Here is a 21,609-nt window from a genome sequence, read left to right as displayed (position 1 = left end):
GTTTGGACATATTCGGTGAAGGCCTAATGATGCTCCAGTTAGAAGGATGGAGAAATGAAAAAATATATTAGTTAAAAGAGGTCGGGGTAGGCCTAGGAAGACTTGGATGGAAATGATAGGAAAGGATATGAATGCTTTGAACCTCACCGAGGACATGGCATTGGATAGAAATGATTGGAGGAGAAGGATTCATGTGGAAGACCCAGAATGATTTTCTTTTTTGGTTCATATCGCCGACCCCAATTGTTTTGAGATGAAGGCGTTGTTGTTATATTTGGGGAACCCAGTAAGCAGTTTTTTCCAATATTTCAACTCATAACTGAATAAAGAATGAAAAGATGAACAACCCCCAAAACAGTGATGGAAAAGACCCGCATTGCCCAAGTTGCAATAGTCTTAATAGCAGACATGTAAGGTTTCTCATTTTCCTAAGCCATTCAAGTGACAAAATCATGCTTGAACCACAATCTAATAATCTAAATTTGCAAAAACTTACCCAATTGAAAAACACATTCAGTTCTGTCCATCGAGGTGAGTTTACAACCCCGATGAATCTATCTGTGACAAGGAACATGATAATAGACTATCAAATAAGTTAACAGAACATATTCGTGTTAAAAGAAATGGAACCAAATCAAGAAGAGAGTAATGATGTATAAAACCTACGAAACTGATTTAAATTGTTTAATAGAAAACATTATCCAAAGCAATGTTACCAATATTGTCGATAATTGAAAATATAGTGATATTATTGAAAATTTCAAGTCAGCCGATCGGCAAAATATCACTAGAAAAAAATGTCACATGAACATCATGAGATAATCACATTTTTTTTACAAGACAATAATGACGGAGGTCATCAAGGAGGGGGCTCACCTCTTGTCCGGCAAGACAGAGAGGGAGGCTGCAGGCCCTTTTCCGACAAAGCACGAAAGATAGATAGATAGATAGATAGATATATAGAGAGAGAGACTTTGGCCGAGCAGACCAAATCCACTGGCTCTAGAACCAGTAAATGGTTTCACACAATGAAATCCGATATTTTTATTTTTCATATATATAACATAATCGGAAAAGGATTCGTATTTGGAATGTGATGGTGGAAACGGGAAAGATCCCCATTTTGCATATGATCCGGTCGCTGCCCTTGTTACATAATAAATTTACGGAAATAATTCACTCCTGAATTTATTGAGCTTTAGGATTTTACTGGGACTGATAGATACCTTGACTGTTACGTGAAAATTGGAAAGCCAAAAGGGCTTAACATATGCAACAAATACAATTCTGTTCGATCTACTGTTCCAGCCACATCGAATGGGAATCAAGACAACAAAAAAATAAATAGGTTTCTATGAACTACCTACTTATATACAAGACATCAAATGGAATACATCACTTTTAACATGAGAGAGAGAGAGAGGGATGATGGCATTCCCCCACCATTGTCATCTCTTTAATTTTCGAATTCAATGCTGGTTTTCATTACCAACACAAGAAAACAGAAGCATGTGCACACGTGCATGACACCACAGAATTCACTACCACTCGGTTCACTGCCAGTCAGACATGTCCTAGCTTTAACAATTTCTAGATACCAAAGACAATGAAGATAGTATGAATTCGACAGAACATGATGATTGGTCGCTGGAAACAGCTGAGCAGCCTGTTCTCACAATAATAAGTTGTACACAGGCATATCAGTTGTCAAGGCTGTAAAATATCAATGGAAGTTACCACGAAGCAGTGACTGGTGTGTGTGTGCGTGATATAGCCCTGCAATTTGTAGATTTTAACTGAATGGGAACTACTAAGCGTTACAGCAGAGACCACAACTTCTAATGCGCCCGCTCAATTGGCTTCACCGATCAATCATACATGCCTTCCACCTCCCATACATCTACAAGGAAATCTACCATCTCCTGCAGAAAACAGGAACCAATCATAAAAACCAAAAACTCCTCTCTCTAAATGAGTGGTTCTTCCATAAAAAGACCAAACTACGGAAAGGGCTGCTGCCGATGAAATTAAAATGGACCTTTCACATCAATTTAGAAGCACCATATGGATGATGGTGATGACTAAAAAGGTGTTTTATCATTTCAAATATGTTAACATAGTGCAACCATGCCCTACCAAAAAACCACAATAAAGGAAAGAGCTTTGCATTGTAAACAAGATAGTCGAATGTCCAAAACAATTTCGATCACAAAGGGCCTGACCAAGGTTAATAAGGAAAGTTGCCAAGCGGTGCAGAACAAAGCGGGCAGCTGACTTTTAGATGTCACACATGAAGAGGGAATCAGTTGGGAAGTTAACTAGGAAACCATCAGGAAGTGAATCAGCAGATTCTTTAACATTCAAAAAGGTATGCAAGATTAACAAATCCAATTCTTGATATACTATAACTATGACATCTGTCTTAAAACAAAATTAGTGTTTACTAACTTAAATAGCACACAAGTTTTATTAATCTTTATACTAAATTACATACAGAGATTATTATAGCATAAACATAAAATGCAATGCCTGCATATTTACTAGCACCATAATAACCAGTACGAATCATATTGTGCTAGAGCTCAATAATTTTCTTGATCAAATTGGCAATTAACAGCTTCTGATTGCTATTATTTAGTGAATAGGTGCAATATTGTTAAAATTTGTGTCAAAAGAACCATAGACATTTTCCAAGAAAATTAAGAAGTGTCAATCATTGCGACAAGGAGGACATGAGAAAACTTACTGAAAGAGGGATTGGCTGAGGGAAAGGTTTGTTTGTCCCTAATAAACTGTCATACGTTGCATTCCAACTGGACAAATGGCATTCCAACCAGTATATCAGAAGCACAAAAAAGAAGCAAGAAAATATTCCAGATAGAAGGGAATAAGCATGAAAAGATATAAAAAATTATTGGAAATTAATGTGAATTGGCTAGCAAAGTTCAAATAAAAAAAAGTAACACTGAAACCAGAGCACTGAGGAAAATTAGGCTATTCGCATGTAATGTGCATGCAATACACAGTCATTGGGTGCTCATAGAAGCACGGTGCATTTGTCAATATTCACCAATCCTGGAGAAGTTCAACAGAAACCCACATATGGGAGACTCCACGTTTGGTGTTAGGATAGGATGTATGGTTCCCAAAATGCGTTGGTTACCTTAGAACAAACATGATGATCATAAGGAATTTTGTAAGTGGTAACCACAATAAATGAAAATTTGTTTGCAACAAAAACAACACATTCAAAAATCTATTTACTATATGTTTCCCTTGAATGATGGGAACACTAACATTTGCTGGTGAATGAAAGATAAACATCAGAATTTAAGTGTGACCCATGTAGTCAAAAGCGGTAGGTGGTGCCTAGTTGGTGGACCCCTAAAAAGACTAGTCGGAGACTAGACGGGACTAGGCGGACTAATCGGTACCTTAATTAAAAAAATATAAAAATATAATGAACTGCTAAAATTAGTAACAAACATGTAGTAAACATAAAATCAATCAACAATAAGCAATAGACCAAAAAAAAAAAACATGTCAAGCATTACAAAACCTGCTCAAATATTAAAAACAATTGAATAAACAAAGCAAACAACTATCAACAAATTCCAAATAATTTAAAAATAATCTAAATTCTTAAAATAAATTGCTGAAACTAACAGCAAACATGTATCCAACATAAAATTAATCAACAACAAATGCATAACGCAAGCATAAGATATTGCTATCGTCAAGCATAGTAAATATGTTATATTACAAAACCTGACCAAATATCATTAAGCCTAACAACAAAGATGTATCCAACATAAAATTAAACAACAAATGCACAAAGTATAAAATACCACTATTGTGAAGCATAGCAGAATAGTAAACCTGTTATATTACAAAACCTGCCCAAAAATTATGACACATCTACATACATAAATAAACACACGTAACAATTCAATGTCACATCTACATAAACAAACACACATAACAAATTAATTAAAAAAGAAAAGCAACGAATGCACATAAATGAAACAATCAAAAAACCAAAAATATATTAGAATCAAAGAATCACATATATATATATATATATACATATTGTAGTTGTATATGATATGCAATTAACAATTATACATACATATACAATAAAAGAATCAAACAAGAAAATGATTACATGACTTACATATACACACATAACTAATATATATATATATATATATATATATATATATATATATATATATAATGAGTAATACTAAACTCGCCCAGTTAAAAAAGTTAATAAAAAATACACAATTTAGAGGGAAAAAATCAAAGAAACATATAAGTATTGCATGGATACTAATAAGTAATAGCAGTTCAACACACAATCAAAAAATAAGCAGCAGCAAAAAATAGGGACAGAACTATTACAGCAATTACAGAACTTACAGCAACAAAAAATAATCAGCAGCAGCAAAATCTGATTAATCACCACTCTTCAATACAACCTCGCATATTAACTTTTTCAGCAAATCAGAAAATTGATTGAAGAAGGGGGAGACAGACATAGAAGAAGAAGAGGAAGGGGGAGAGAGAAAGAGAGAGAGAAGAATAAGAAGAAGAAGAGGCGGAGGAAGGGGGAGAGAGGAAGAAGAGGCAGAGGAAGGGGAGAGAGAAAGAGATGGAGAGAGAGAGAAGAAGAAGAAGAGGCAGAGAAAGGGGGAGAGAGAAAGAGAGACAGATTGACAGAAAGAAGAAGAAGAAGAAGAGGCGGATGAACGGGGAAGAGAAAGAGAGACAGAGAGAGAAGAAGAGGTAGAGGAAGGGGGAGATGCATACCTAGAGGATCGAGCGACGACAGTGGGCGAGGGTGGAGGGTTGTGAGCGAGCGAGCTGAGAGAGAGAGAGAGAGAGTTTATAAACCCTCGCCTCCCCTCGGCTATTGTTAAAAAAAAAAAGGGGGTACATGTTCTCGCTCCTAGGAGCTGACTAGGCAGGAAAATCAGTACCCTTGACAGGGGTCAACTAGGAATCAAATTGATTCCTAGTTGAACCTGCGACTAGCCCGACTAGGTGCCTAGTCGATGCCTTTGACTACAGAGTGTGTGACCATGATTTTAAGTGTAATCATGATATTGCGTGTTAATATATAGAGAGAGAGTAGGGCATTACGTCGAACGCACGCGCGATCAGCAGCATGCACATTTATTACCGCTGTTAAATCTCTCTCCATGACTAATGAGGGAGATTAGGTATATGTTGTATTGGGATCGGGGAACAATCTTAGGTCATATAAGCCTCCTCATTTTGAGAGGCCAAACCATGGAGGAGCAAGAAAACTCATGTCACTTTTATAATGAGTAAGGACATATCAAACCCGATTGTCCTAAGCTTAAAAGGAAAGTGGTCGTCGTTGAAAAAAAGCCAACCAAATCAAATGAAGGTTCAAATAAAGGAGGAGAACTTAAAGACTTTTCCATTGCTTAATTGGCCGAGGCTCTCCAAAAAATCTTGAAATCCAACTCCTCTATTCCATCTACATTCGAGGCCGTGGTCTCATCCTCATCTCTTCTCGGTACGTCTTCATGGATACTTGACTCGAGAGCTTCTTTTCACATGACACCAAATGCATCTCTACTGTCCGATCAATGCACCAACTCTTACACCTCTTTTGTTTACACCGCCAATGGAACATCTTTAGAAATTAAGGGAATTGAAAAATTAAAAAAGGCTTTGAACTCTAAAGATTTTTTTTTGTTCCAAAAATTAGAATTATTCCAAAATTGAACTTATTCTCCATTTCTCAAATTTTCGACCACGGTTGTAGAGTCTCTTTTTCACCTATGGGTTACTTTGTGCAGGATATTTGGTCTGGAAAGCTAATTGGGCAAGGTCATGGGAGAGGAGACCTCTACTATATAGATTTTTTGTCTCTCCCATCGAATTTTTTTTGTAATCATGTTTGAAACAAGGATATGCTACTTGGCACAAAAGACTTAATCATCCTAGTGCCTCTAAATTGTATTCTCCCTTTTTTGGATACATTTTGTAATGAAAAAGAGTATTTGTAACGATTGCATTCTTGGTAAAATACATACTTCTCATTTTCCAAATAGTAACTTTATCTCTAAAAGACCTTTTCAGTTGGTGCAATTCTAATGTATGAGAACCGATGCCCATCATGTCAAAAGGAGGATATTTTTATTATATTATTTTTGTTGACGATTATACTATATATGCATGGATCTACTTAGGTTCAAATCGGATGTTTTCACATTTTTTAAAGAATTTTGCATGCTTATCAAAAATCAATTTCAAACCAATATCTCTACTCTTCGATAGGATTCGGGTGGATAATATATGTCAAAAGAATTTCAAAATTATTTGAAACAAAATAGGATTGTTTACTAAAGGTCTTGTCCAAAAACTCCACAACAAAATGAGCTTGCAGAAAGAAAACATAGCCATATAATTGAAACAACTAGAAACTTGCTCATTTGAAAGGATGTTCAAAAAAAATGTAGGCCGAAGCCGCACTTACCGCTATATATTTAATCAATAGAATGCCTTCCTCTTCTCTAAAAAATGGTTTCACCATTTGAAAAATTATTTCAAAATATCCCCTGGTTGCAAGTGTTTTGGACTTTTTCAAGAAAATGGCAAAATTTCACCAAAAGCCATTGAGTATGCATTTATTGGCTATAGAGAAAATAAAAAAGGATATAGGTGGTTATGGTTTTAAAAATGGCAAATTATGTCTCTAGAAATGTAACCTTTTTGGATGACTAAAATGGATATGATAAAAGTAAATCTAAAGAGGAAGTAGACTACTCATTCCTATTTGAATTATTACCTAGGAAGGGTACTGAAACATCTAGTATAAATGATTGTGATAATATTGAATGTCCTGATGAAGAGATTTCTATTGATATGAATAGGGAGAATTCCCTTAATGAGACCTCTAATGGGATTCATGTTTATACCCGGTGTGGAAGTGAGGGTCAACCATGTGCATTTGAAAAGTACTCACAATGCAATCATTTGAACTTATACCTAGAAAATCTCAAAGGATTTCTAGACCTCTGAACAAATTTGTATCATATGGCTCCTTTTATCCAAGATATAGGGCTTGCTTAATGGCTATTAATGATTATCATGAACCTTCTAATTATTATGAGGCTAAACAACACTCCCATTGGATAGATGCAATGAAGTTGGAATTAGATGCTCTCCATAGAGAGCCAACACTTGGGAAGTTGTAGACTTGCCTATAGAAAAAATGGTCATAGGTAGTAGATGGGTCTTTAAAGTCAAGACAAAAAATGATGGTTTTTTAGAAAGATATAAAGTTAGATTGGTTGCTAAGGAATATTCACAAGAATATGGGATTGATTACGAAAAAACTTTTGCTCTCATTGCTAGGATAACTAGTGTTAGAACCAGAGTTGTCACTCGAAGAAGCGGGAGTGGGAGGCGATTAGGGAAACGTAAGTGGGAAGCGAGGCACTTCCAAAATTTTAGGAAGCGGAAAGCACGGGACGACTTAGAAGCAAACCAGGAATCGTCTCGGAAGCGACCTAGGAAGCGAGGGAGAAGCAAAAAAGAGAAAAAAGTAAGAAAAATAAAAAAAACACAAAAAAAATGAAAAAATAAGGGGAAGCAACGGGGAAGTGCGCTTCCCAATTTTTTTTGGCGCTTCTCAGCATGTTTCAAAAGTGCCACATTTCGTGCTTCTCAAACGCACTTCGGGGAAGCATGCTTCCCCATATACTATAGCGCTTCCGGTAACCCTAGTTAGAACATTAATTGCCTTAGCATCTATCAAGCAGTGGCCTATATTTATCAGTTAGATGTCAAGAATGCATTTCTTAATGGTGACCTTTGTAAGGAGGTTTATATCTATCATCCGCTTGGGTTTAACATTGAAAGGGGTTTTCAAACTTAAAAAGACCTTTATGGTCTTAAATAGGACCCTAGGGCCCGGTAAGATCGGTTTAGTAAAGTTATTATTGACAATGGATTTGTTTCATGTTATATTGACACTGCTCTTTTTGTTAGAAATGCATAAACAAGTATAATTGTCTTATTATTATATGTTAATGATATGATTATCACTGGAAGTGATAAAAAGGGTATTGATGAGATTCAAAATATTCTTAAAAGAAAATTTGATGGCCTTAGCTTTCTGAGGTATTTTCTTAGGTATTGAGGTTGTGTACTCTCCAAGAGGATATGTGCTTTTTCAGATAAAACTAGCATCAAATATAATCACTAGATCAAGTCTAATAGATAAAAAGGTAGTGGATACTCCAGAAGTGCTCAACTCAAAAAATGAGGGCCAACGATGACACTCCATTAGAAGATCCTACTCCCTATTGCCAATTAATTGGATCTCTTACATACTTATCTATAACTCGACTTGATATAGTACATGTAGTCCACAACACAAGCCAATTTCAACAAGCACCTACTTCAGTCTGCATGCAACAGTTACGAGAGTTATCAGATATTTAAAGAGCACAGTAACTAAAAGGCTTTTCTTATCATCTTCTTTCTCTGTTAATTTAATTGTTTATTTTGACTAAGACTGGGGAGCTATGTCACATGGTGCGGGTGCGGCACAATTTTAAAAATTTTGGACACAGGGACTCGGCTATATATATATATATATATATATATATATATATATATACATATATATATATATATATATATATATATACATATATATATTTTAAAAAAAAGTGCACAGTCTGTGACTGTGCACACAGCACAGTCACTGTAACTGTGCACAGCACAATCTCTTTATATATATATATATATATATATATTTTTTAAAAATATATAAACAATCATTTTTTTTAGTTTTTTCACCTTAAAATTGACTGAATATAGACTCGGTCAACATTGACCGAGTCCAAAACGAGGACGGACTCGGCCTTGATTCGTTGACCGAGTCCAGACCGTGTCCTAAGTTGCACCCGTGTCGGGGCGTGTCGACTCGGTTGCGACGCGTCCCTAGCCGAGTCCGTGTGACTTAGCTGGGGAGGCAACCCTAATGATCGTATTTCTACAACAGGTTACTCTGTGTTTCTTGAGGACTCGCTTATATCTTAGAGGTGTAAGAAGCAACAGAAGGTGTCACTCTCCTCCACTGAAGCCGAGTATCAGGCAATAGCAACCACCACCACCGAAATTGTTTAACTAAGTCTGCTCAGAGATATGGGTGTCACCATCTTCACTCCATTGAATGTGTTATAACAACAATAGTGCTATCTACATTGCTAGAAATCACACATTTAATGAATGAACAAAGCACATAGAGATGAATTGTCACTATGTTCGAAAAGAGTTTTTTAAGGGCACTATTGAACTTCCTTATTTTACATTGGAATATCAAATTGCGAACTTTTTCACTAAAGCCTTGCCGGCCCCTCGTTTTTCTTTTCTCCTTAGCAAACTGTTTGTTATCTCATCCTCAGTTTGAGGGGTATATATATATATTGGTTTATAATAGGTCATGCTCTCTATGGCCATTTTGGTCTTTTTACAAGGTTGTAATAGGTCCTGCCCTTGGTACTTTTTTATTTTTTGCTTTTTGCTTTTTATTTTCTTTTTATTTTTGTGTTTTTTAGCTGTTCAGACTAGCCTAACTATCCGTTGGACTAGTCCATGCTGCCTTGATTCCCCTATTTAAATGGGTTCTCACCCATTGTATTGCAATGCTTTTTGGAGCATTATTCAAGTGAATAAAATATATATATTTTTATCTTTGTGCTCCCTTGAATGTCATTTGTTAGGTGTTGTGGCTTTGTGTTTTGCCCTAGTGGCTTTGTGCTTGTGCTTACATTGGGGCTTCATTACACTGCGATCTCTTTTACTTTATCCGGTTAGATGGCCTACTACTAAGGCATACTACTAAGGCATCTTAAGAGTAACTTGTGCAACAGAACTAAGTTGAACAACACTATTAAGATGGAAATGTTTCAAACAGAAAATGCTATAAATGCAAATAAGGCTTTAATATAATTGCATACTACAATTTTCCACTTATACATGCATGGGTACAAATTCAGCTGCAATTTAACTGCTAAGAAACAAATAAATAATGCTAAAGCTTATTTTATCAACCTCTTTAGCATTTTTCAGTTTTTCTCTTTAATTTTATTTATTAGTTTATATGTTTTCTGCATTCACATATTTTTGTTCCTTTACTTTGTAAAAACCAGAAGCAAATGCCAAATTTTCAACAAGTTGTACTCCTATCACATTTGATGCTTTAACATGATCACAAGAGTTAAGCAGGAAATTAGATATCATCTAATTGGGACCAGTTCCGAGTAGCAAAGAAAGAACATCTTAAGGCTATGTTTGGGAGCCGGAGATGTGAGGGGAGATGGTATTTAATGAGGATTTAATAAATACCAGCTATGCCCACAGGTGCTTGGGAACCCCATTTGGGGAGAAGAGAATGGTGTTGGGAGTGGAAATGGGTCATTTTCAACTACATCCTCACAAAGATGTTGACAACTCCAACCTCATCTCCCATTTTCTTTTCCACTCCCATCACCCCTCTCATCTCCTCCTCAACACCGGCTCCCAAACAGAACCTAAATCTGATAAAGAGTGAGTCAGAAAAAAAAATATCACATATTCAATGTTTGTACAGAAAGTAGTTAAACATGCACAGAAAGAAAAGCAACTCGTCACCATGCTTTAGGCTCCTGTAGGCAAACAGACAGCACAATACCTTAGCCTGGGCTCTCGAGCCTGTGGTGCCTGCTTTTCTGATTTACTGTTTTTAAGCCAGTCCTGCCGAATTTGGATCCACCGAAGAAGACCTGCAAAGAGAATGAAAACCAAATTCAGAACAGGGCATGTAAACTGCCAACAAGTAACAGCACAACAACAACAACAACACAGCACACAACTTGCCATGATTCACAAACTCAGTAGTATTTGTACTGCTTGGGCCACAGTTGGAATCAAGGGTTTGGTTAGATGTGCTTATTGAAGATATACTTCTCTGCGATTGAATTCCACTGTTATCCATCTCATAAGTGCTTGTACTCCAAAAATCCTCAGATAAGGTGGATTTTTTTACTCTGCGACCCTGTATTTTTAGACCCTTTGAAGGTTCATCAACAGCAATAATCGGAGTAGATTTTGTACAGCAACCAAGACAACCTCTGCTCTGTTGCAAGCCAGGTTTGAACCAAAGAAATGATTAGCATTCACATTAAACGTGGTGCAAAGCTATGCACCATTTATACTAGAAAGCAACAATAGACAAACAACAGCCATGCCCATCCAGATACATCACACGGTGATGGCAAGCAAGAACACAGAAAATCCAGAGCAGGACAAATCCAAGTTCCAACAGCATAAATCCAAATTATGAGGCTTGGACCCAAAAGCAATTCACCTGTAACCATAAATGTTATAAAGGCTACTGAAACCTGTGAAAATGATGCACTATGCAGTAGGATACAATATTAGCATGACCAGAGAAATTTATTTGCTAGTGTTTTCTATACACAGTAGCATATTGATCCATGGAGCTAAGGTCCAAAATATGGAATAAACAGGTGTTTGCATGACTCTACCATCCCGTCGGGACTGGTCCACTTAATCCCTTTTTTGACGGCCACATATCCTTCCGCGGAAATCTTTCTCCTAGTACATGAATCAAATGTCCTCTCATCCAGGAAAAGCTATCTCCTTCTCAACAATGTCGTTGTCACTTGATCCAATAGCACACACACACACACACTATATATATATATATAACAGTGGCTCTCTTAAGTCTTAAGTTTTTATCTTTCTAAATCACCCAATTATTTTGTACAAGCATAGCATGAGAGTGGATACTTCCTAATGAAATGTGACAAAAATACAAGATCTTCTAAGTACTCAAGGAATCAATTTTTGGAACTCAACAACATCACTGGTCCAAATCATTATAACATTTCAAACTATTCGAACTTATTCTAATGTTAGAAATTTGAGGCCGTGAAAACACTTTTTTCTGGAAAGAAAGGAATTTTACTAGATCAGTAAATAAGGTGACAAGCTGTCACCAAACAGCAATACAAAAGAAATAGATTTTTAGTTTAAAGCACAACGAGCTAATAATCCAGGACAGGCCACCTATTATCAAAATTTCCCATAACAACAAAGTTACAACATGGCAGAAATCAGAGCACCGTATAATGGAGAATTTGATTGCTCAGATCTCAGACTGTATTTGAGATCCGTGCATTAAAGATTCATGAATCTCTACTCGATGACACCAATAGCAGATTGAACAAAACTGGCAACCATTTTCATACATAGGGCTTTGGACCTACGGTACCCGACACTCCATTTTGCCCTCTGTACCCGTGTCGACATGTGTATCCCCGTGTCGACACCCGTACATGACATTTTACCCTCCGTACATACAAGTTTATATTTAATTTATAATTACATTTTCAGTTTATAACTTTATATTTTCAGTATATAATATATATTTTAGATATAGCATATATATTTAGATTATATTCAGTTTATTTTATATTTATGTGATATTTAATATATATAGATGTGTCCCCGTACCCACATTTTTTGAAATTGCCGTGTTGTACCCTCCTAACCCGTACCCGCACCCTTACCCAGGTGACATGGCTTTGGACCAAGGAAGAAAATATAGCTACCAGAAGCAGTCATTGGAGAAACAAAATCACCACCTGATGGGTTGTTGGAAATGGAATTTGCCAAATACTACCTCCAAAAGGTGGGAGCCAAATTAAAGGACTTGGGGGGCTTTTGGTGTTGCCCAAAATCATTCAAACCCCAATCTGAATTCAAATATTGGCTTCCGCAGAGATGATGGAATTGGGGATTCATCATTTCCATTCCGAAGTCTTCCAACATGATCCCAAATGAGCCTTACAAGCTTCAACTGAAGGTGAAGATCATTAACTCAATTGATGACTCAAAAAGTGGCAACGAGAAAAACCTAATACAAAAAAAAAATGGCAGCAATCAAGGTAACTAGTCCTTTTGTGGTAGCAACTCCCTATCTAGACAAAATGGAACAAAGTAAATTGGTCATTGCTAGTATAATCATATCCCTTGTATGGTACTAGGTGAGATGCACACAAGCAACAAACAAAATGGCTTATGAAATGAAAACTTTAACTACAGCTGCCTATGAGATCAAAATGCCACGAATCTATGGTCCGATGGCAGGTCGCATACACCAAGTAAGCCATTATATTCTTTTCTCAAAAGCATCTGGATATAGCGCGCACACGCACACACATGTGTGCGCGCATGCACACATGCAGACCCGCCACATGCCACACATGCACACACATAATCCCAAAACACAAAGGCACTTATTTACTATATACATATTAGAACCTAAACTTTTGTATAGTACGAAGAAAAGGGGTGGCCATGAAGAATAAATATGTAGTTGTGTTCAAATAAATTTCCAGTTTGAAGTTGTATCAATTAATTAAAGGAATGTGCTTGTTCCCTTGCGACTTACATTGTACAGTTGCGCTTAGAAACTGTTTCGCTTTTGTTGAATCTGATATAAGATGCTCGGTTCAGGTGAATCAATAACCCGAAAGGGCAGCCCGTATACTTGAATTGTAATAGTTTGCGGGCAAAATTGTGAATAAAGTAAATGCGTTGAGCTTTCTTTTGTTCACCCTCGTTGTGATTGCTTTTTGTGATTGCAATTTTTCTCTCTCAATTCTCTCTTGCTCTCTTGCACTCTGATTACAAGCTTCCGCGACCGGCAAGCGAGCTGACAAGTAGGCTTGCGGCAGTGAGGAGGGACCGTCGCGCCGCGCTGGCCCATTGAAGGAAATAGGCCCGTGACAAGTGGTACCAAAGCTTGTTCTCGGGCTGGGGAAGGGACTCCGGAGTCGGTGTCGACAGACACACCGACAGGTGCGATTTGTGAGCAAGACATCATGGCGCCTTATCAAAACTTGCGCAACACCAAAGGCAAGGCAGTTGTCGAAGCTGAGGAGATGGGTTCACCATCTCGGGGCTAAGAAGAGTTGGCTGCAACTGTTAACAAGATAGTGGAAGATGTGATTTCGCATGAAGAAGCGATTTCACGTGCATGTGAATCATTCAGTGGACTGAATGATGTGGTGGCAAGCCTGTAAGAGCATGTAAACTTACTAATGGGCAGGTCACTTCGTTGACGACTACAGTGGTCGACTTGCAGACTGAAGTAGGGGAGCTTCAGTTGAAGAACCGTACGTTGCAGCGGACGGTGACCCTAAATGGCGAAAATGGTGAGAGGCTATCAGGGATTGATATGCCAAGACCCGCGAAATTCAATGGTTCTCGTGACAGCAAGGCCATTGAGAACTTCTTGTTCCAAGTAGAAGACTACTTGGATATCCAAAATGTGACCCTTGAAGATCTGAGAATTAAGGCTGCAGCGGCCTTACTTGATGGAGATGTTATCGCTTGGTGGAGGCGGAAGCGCAGCGACATAAAGAGGGGTCAATGTGTGATAGACACTTTTGACGACTTCAAAATGGAGTTGCGCAACTATTTCATGCCAAGAAATGCGTAGAGGCAGGTGTACCGGATGGTTCGTGAGCTCAAACACTCTGGTTCGTTGCAAGACTATGTTAGAACGTTCCAGAAGCTTATGCTGGAGATACCTAACATGCCAGAAGACGATATGCTCAACTGGTTCATTGTAGAACTTCAGTCATGGGCACAGTCTGAAGTGGAAAGGAGCAACCCCCATATTTTGAAAGATGCATATGTGGCGGCCAAGCGCTTAATTGACACTCAGCGCAAGCCTTTCACCCCATCAACCAAAGTTGGGAAAAAGTCTGACCACGGAGGCAAGAAGGATGAGCAGTGCAATGATAAAGGTGAGGCGTCGACACGCCATCAATCCGAAAAGAAACAGAACTTCACAAAGCATAACAACATCAACAAGGGTGCGGTTGTAAAATGTTGGTTCTGTGGCGATAGACATATCGCCAAATAGGGACCAAAGCGTCGCGTAAAGGACGACGGGCAGGCCAATGTTGCACAGGAATAATGCAGCGATACTGAATGCAATGACACTGAAGCGATGCAACCAAGGATGGGGTCATGAGATCAATTAACGTGGCTAGAAGTTGCGCGGCTAAGAACATGCAGGTCAGTAAGGAACTTATGTACTTGGAAGTCATTATGAATGGAAAGTCTACTTCAGCAATGATAGACTCCGGGGCCACAGACAACATTGTCTCGCGGAAATAGGCAAAACGGTTGGGCTTGAAACCTGGGCCAAAGCAGAGGACCATCAAGACGGTAAACTCTGAGGCCAAGCCCATCCTTGGCGAAACAAAAGATGTGGCTACTCAAGTGGGGAGTTGGGTCGGCAAAGCCAACTTCTCTGTGGTGCCCTTGGACGATTTCAAGGTGATTTTGGGTATGGAGTTTCTGCGAAGACAGAATATTATGATCCTGCTAAAGTTTAACACGTTGACGATCATGGGGTCAGACTTGTCTCACACAGTGCAGTGCCTTACGCAGAAAAGCAAGTCTTCGATGTTATCGGCAATGTAGCTGAAGAATGGTGTCAAGCATAGGGAGCAGACATTCTTAGTTGCAGTGCGCGCAGAAGAAGGGAAGGCAGAAGCAGCAGTGCCGCCGACCCTAACCCCACTATTGAAGGAGTTTCGAGGGGTGATGCCTCCAGAATTGTCGAAGCGTCTTCCACCAAGAGATGAGGTCGACCACAAGATTGAGTTGACCCCGAGAACGAAGCCTCCCGCAATGGTTCAATACCGTATGGGGCCAGCTGAGCTGAAGGAACTGCGCAGGCAGCTAGACGAGATGTTGAACGCAGGCATTGTTTGTCCATCAAAAGCCCCATTTGGTGTCCTAGTTCTTTTTCAGATGAAACATGATGGCTCCAAACGGTTATGTATGGATTATCGTGATTTGAACAAGGTCACGATGAAGCATAAGTACCCATTGTCACTGATAGCGAACTTGTTCGATCAGCTAAGCAGTGCATGTATCTTTTCTAAGCTAGATCTGCGATCGGGTTACTGACATGTGAGGATTGCTGAAGGTGATGAGCCGAAGACAACTTGCGTCACACGCTATGGTGCTTACGAATTCTTAGTAATGCCATTCGGAATGACAAATGTTTCAGCCACGTTCACGACTTTAATGAACCAGAACTTCTACCCTTACTTAGACAAGTTCTTGGTAGTCTACCTGGATGATATCGTGATCTACAGCAGCAACATGGAAGAACATGTCGGGCACTTGCGAACAGTGTTTCAGGTGCTGAAGAAGAATGACCTTTGTGTCAAACGAGAGGTGTCTCTTCGGGCAGGAGGAAATCAACTTCCTTGGCCACGTTGTGGGGCGTGGTGTGCTGCGTATGAATGGGCAGAAGATAAGGGTCATCCAGGAATGGGTTTCGCCAAGCAAAGTGTCAGAATTGCGGTCATTCCTCGCTTTGGCAAACTATTATCGGCGTTTCATCGAAGGCTATTCCCTCATTGTTGTGCCCCTCACAGATTTGTTAAAGAAGAATTGGGTATGGCTCTGGACAGGAGCGTGCCAAGATGCCTTCGATGGCTTGAAGAAAGCCTTAGTGAGGGAGTCAGTGTTGCGATTGCCTGATCATTCGAGACCCTTCGAAGTCCACATGGATGCCTCAGACTTTGTCATTGGCGGAGTTATTATGCAAGATAGCCATCCGATCGCATATGAGAGTCGCAAGCTGAAAATGCAGAGAGGCGTTACACAGTGCATGAACGTGAGATGACCGCCATTGTGTATTGCCTCAGGACCTGGCGGCACTACCTCTTGGGTGCTAAGTTCGTCGTCAAGACGAACAATGTGGCCATGAGCTATTTTCAAATGCATAAGAAGTTGATGCCTAAACAAACTCGATGGCAGATGTTTTTGGCTGAGTTCGACTTTGCCTTGGAGTACAAGGTTGGAAAGACCATTGCTGAGCGGATGCCCTGAGCCGTAGGGCTGAACTGGCAGTTGCGCGCGCGGAGCCTTCAGTGCACTTGGAGGGCGCATTGCTGAGCCGCATCCGCGAAGGTTCGCAGTAGGATCCGACTGCACAACACCTTGTTTCTCTTGCGCATGCAGGGAAGACTCGACAATTTTGGCTACAGGATGGCCTCCTCGTAACAAAAAGGGGACGCATCTTCGTGCCGCGGTGTGAAAGCCTTCGCCGAGAACTACTTAAGGAGTGTCATGATACACTATGGGTCGGCCATCCTGGTCAGGAGCGGACCTTAGCACTCCTTGAGCGCGGCTACTATTGGCCGCAGATGAGAGATGATGTTGAGGGGTATGTACGGACATGCCTCATATGCCATCAAGATAAGGGGACAAACCAGGAGGCTGTCGGTCTCCTTGAGCCTCTACCAATTCCAAAACGTCCTTGGGATAGCATCTCCATAGACTTTATTGTTAGTCTGTCAAAGGTAGAGGGCCCCAGTTCTATTTTGGTTGTGGTGGATCGTTTCTCAAAGTATGTCACCTTCATCCCAGCTTCCAAGGAGTGCCCTGCAGAGAAGACTGCAGAGTTGTTCGTAAAGCATGTGGTGAAGCACTGGGGCATACCAAAGAGCATTGTGACTGATCGCGATGCTCGTTTCACGGGCAAGTTCTGGCGTGAAGTATTTCGACTACTTGGCTCTGATTTCTTGTTTTCAACAAGCTTCCATCCGCAGATAGATGGGCAGACAGAGCGCATCAACGGGATACTTGAGCAGTACCTTAGGCACTTTGTTAGTGCCAATCAGAAAAATTGGGTGAAGCTCCTTGATGTGACACAGTTTTGTTACAATCTGCAGAAGAGCGAGTCTTCAGGCTACAACCCATTTGAGATAGCCACGGGGCAGCAACCACTGACCCTGCACACTCTTGCCGCACAAGAAAAGGAAAGGTCATCCTTCGCCTATCAGTTTGTTCGCGACTGGCACAAGCAGAATGAGTTGGCGAAGGCATTCTTACACAAGGCGACAAAGAGAATAAAGAAGTGGGCAAACAAGCATCGTCGGCCCGCGGGGTTCCAAGTTGGAGATCAAGTGTTGGTGAAGCTATATTCTGATCGTACAGGCATCTTCTGCGAGCGACACCGCGGACTGCTCAGAAAGTATGAAAGACCCTTCACCATCACAAAGAAGGTGGGCAAGCTGGCATACAAGCTGGAGTTGCCCCCAGACTTCAAGGTGCACCCGGTGTTTCACGTGTGCAACCTCAAACAGTTTTATCCGGATGATGGAGACCCATAATACAGTGTGTCACAGCGCGCTTCCATCATACAGAGGGCCCTGACAGCACAACGGGCCGAAAAGCACCTCAGACAGATCCTTCGCCACAAGGTGAACTACTTGGGGGAGGCGAAGAAATACTTGGTGCAGTGGGAGGAAACAGCGGAACCAACATGAGAGCCTGCATTCCGAATGAACAGTCGCTACCTGGCTGAAGTCAGAGCTTACCACGAAACAAATGACGCCGAGGACGGCGCATGATTTGAAGGAGGGAGCATATTCCCTTGCGACTTACATTGTACAGTTGCGCTTAGAGTCTGTTTTGCTTTTGTTGAGTCTGATGTAAGCTGCCCGGTTCAGGTGAATCAATACCCCGAAGGGGCAGCCCGTATACTTGAACTGTAACAGCCTACGGGCAAAATTGTGAATGAAGTAAATGTGTTGAGCTTTCTTTTGTTCACCCTCGTTGTGATTGCTTCTTGTGATTGCAATTTCTCTCTCTCAATTCTCTCTTGCTCTCTTGCACTCTGATTACAAGCTTCCGCGACCGACAAGCGAGCTGACAAGTAGGCTTGTGGCGGTGAGGAGGGACCGTCGCGCCGTGCTGGCCCATTGAAGGAAATAGGCCCGTGACAGTGCTGCTCAAGAAATGTATGGAAACAAGAATGAAATATTCATGTACTGAGAGCCTCTATGAGCTCCAAAATAAAAATAACTAATGTTTGATTGTCTGAAATGTGCTTTGTCCAGATGGTATCAGCAGTGCCTAACATTAGCAAATATGTTGCTGTTAACCTCTATTATGATACTTAAAATTCCAATACCAATAACCGAGGGCATATGTTACGCTTCAAGCTCAGAGGTGCCCAATGCATAAAAAACCAGACCCACAAATCCGGCAATAAGCATGTTGCCACACCCATCCGGCACTCTATGAAAAGCCAACCAGAGCTAAAACTACAATCAAATGAGGAAAACTCTCAATCGACTGAGGTTTCAAAACCACCACATTCCAAAGCATGGTCTCACTTTGTAAGTTAAAACCAAATACAACACGAAAAGAAAAGGTTATACGGTAAGCACAGATAATCAACTTCAGAACAATTCGACAGTGAGCCTCCCAGCATTTGGTTTATCAAGAAATCGATGCACCAAATACATAAATTCCAAACAAGAGCAAGGCGCGAAAGGATTTCGGAGAAGTAAACGCGGTTCCACACTCTGCTGTTTCTCTCATGAACCATAACACAATCATACAGAATAGGAAACAAATAAAAGACACAATTGTAGACACCAAACAACCGGAGAAGCAATTGAAACCATCAATTCGCATATTTTAACAAAACCATTTTTTTTTAATACCAAAACAATTAAATGCGTTAAATGCTACGAAGAAAGAACCAAGAAAAAACGAAACAAAAAAGAATTCTAAAGTTTCTGAAATAGGTCCAAAGTTTTCCCAACATGGACGCCCACACGGGTTTCATCTCTCAGAGAAATAGGAAATCTTTCGACAGGCCGAATAATTTACTTTAATCCCCGCACGTTCCTCCCCTAAACAACCAGCAAACCTCTTCCCCACACCCATCAAATTTTTTCTTAATAAAAAAAATCTTTCCTTTCACACAAAAAATCCGACCCCAAGTAGCCATTTATTGAGAAAAAAGAAGACCCTTAATTGTGAAGCAAGTCACACACCACTAACGTGAAACACACATCAGACCCTAACCCCACACCAGCAACCACTCACCAATTCAACCATTAAAAAAAAGTTACAAAAAAAATTCTTAAATCAGAGAGAGAGAGAGAAAGAGCGTACCCCATACATGAAAAGAACTGGCCGATCCACGATACGAATGATCTGTAGAGTAGCATCTACCAACCCCCAACACCACCACCACCACCTCCTCTCTCGCTGTCTCTCCCTCTCTCTTTTCTACTTTAGGATTTCGATGGAACACCAAACCCTGAAGGAAAATCTCACATCAGAACGCAGATCTCCGTCCCCAACGAACCGATTCCTATCAGGAAAAATCCCTCAAATCTCCTCCCCCCACTATTCTCCCCCACCCACCAAAACCTCCCCAAAAGGAAAAAAGAATAAAAAAGGGAAACAGAAGCGAAAAAAACCGGATTAGAACACTCATTCTCAGGAGAAATCGGAAAGAAAAAAAGAGAGAACAAATATTAAATAGGAAAAATAGAAAAAAAAAAAAAAAGATCCTTACCTTGTGCAGAACATCATTACTTTCCCCCTCCGCAGAAGGACATGGCAGAGAGAGAGAGAGAGAGACCATTTACTTTCTTTTTGTTTTATTGACTAAAATAAAATGCGCAGTTTTGCTTTTCAGAATTACCGCTGAACACCTTATCCGTTTGCTGAATGGCATAAGGGAACCTGGAGCTACGAAATTACAAAAAGGAGCTCAGTTTCATAAACTCCAAGTTCCTTCTGGCCAAACTTAGTTTAGGAAGGTAAAAGGGTAAGTGTTATGCAGGTAAATACTATTCTGTCCTATTCAAAAAACACTGCTAGAAGTGTGATAGCTCAATCTTTAGGTTTCTGGTAAGTAGGTAGTAAGTCAGGTGGCTTTCAGTAAATTCGTCAGTCAAAAGCTTGCATCCTATGCAACTCATGGCCAGTCTAAAGATAACCCTCATTTAAAAAGAAAAAGTTTTTTCCTTTCTTTTTTCATTTGAAAAAAAAGTTAAGAGTGCAACTTACTACTTTAACAACAGCATACACACCAAGATTATGTGCAGTTGCAGAAAGAAATTTTTTTTATGACCAACTAACCCTCATAGACAATTAGATCACTTAATGGGCCTGCTTCCCTACGAGGTAAAACTCCTGATTGAGGGCAAGACCACCCAGACTTACGTGCCACAACCATAATAAAGCAATATCATGGGTTAGCTTCTAACTCTGTTGGGTCAGCTACCCAACCACTCTTATTAAAGCAATGAATTTTTTTACATGATTTTTGGTCAAAGACAAAAAAAATATATAAAAAAAAACTTCCCTTCCAAAAGTGGAACGAGTTATCTGTTCACCGACAGTCCTTGGCATTTTTGTCTGTTTCAATTAGGGTGTAACTGGGTCAGTTAGGGTCAGGTTTTATTAAATCCTTTTAAAAATGAGTTTAAAAAATGAAAAACCCAAACCTGACATACTTTTATTTGAGTTCAAATTCAAGTCAAGAGTATGATTGAGATTAAAGACCTATATGGGTTAATGGGTTCGGTATGAATCGAGCAAGGGATAGACGGGTCAGGTTTTAAACAGACTCGTTTTTTAAAATCAGATGTAAAAGTTGGACCAAAACCCAGACAGAAAATAAACGGCTTTGGGGTTCATATT

General features: G+C 39.8%; 1 protein-coding gene across 9 annotated transcripts; it reads right to left on the bottom strand.

Moving 5' to 3' along the window:
• Positions 1-1,349: 1,349 nt before the first annotated feature.
• LOC149815320 (uncharacterized) lies at positions 1,350-20,543 on the bottom strand. 9 transcript variants are annotated; one of them, XM_089990073.1, is made up of 6 exons: positions 20,477-20,543; positions 20,068-20,328; positions 10,909-11,167; positions 10,724-10,814; positions 2,747-2,813; positions 1,350-1,922 (listed from the first exon to the last, which is right to left on the bottom strand). In XM_089990073.1, the coding sequence occupies exons 2-6, from the start codon at positions 20,074-20,076 to the stop codon at positions 1,869-1,871; spliced, it is 480 nt and encodes a 159-aa protein (XP_089846199.1). In that variant the 5' UTR covers positions 20,077-20,328; positions 20,477-20,543; the 3' UTR covers positions 1,350-1,868. The 9 variants fall into 9 exon arrangements, with proteins under 9 accessions (XP_089846199.1, XP_089846196.1, XP_089846203.1 ...); XM_089990070.1 differs by having other exon boundaries at positions 10,909-11,162; XM_089990077.1 differs by having other exon boundaries at positions 20,075-20,328.
• Positions 20,544-21,609: the final 1,066 nt, after the last annotated feature.

The sequence above is a fragment of the Nuphar pumila genome, chromosome 15, assembly GCF_984573655.1.
Source record: "Nuphar pumila chromosome 15, dmNupPumi1.hap1.1, whole genome shotgun sequence".
Classification (NCBI taxonomy): domain Eukaryota; kingdom Viridiplantae; phylum Streptophyta; class Magnoliopsida; order Nymphaeales; family Nymphaeaceae; genus Nuphar; species Nuphar pumila.
The sequence above is the reverse complement of the archived record's forward strand: the minus strand, read 5'-3'. Positions and strand labels throughout refer to the sequence as shown.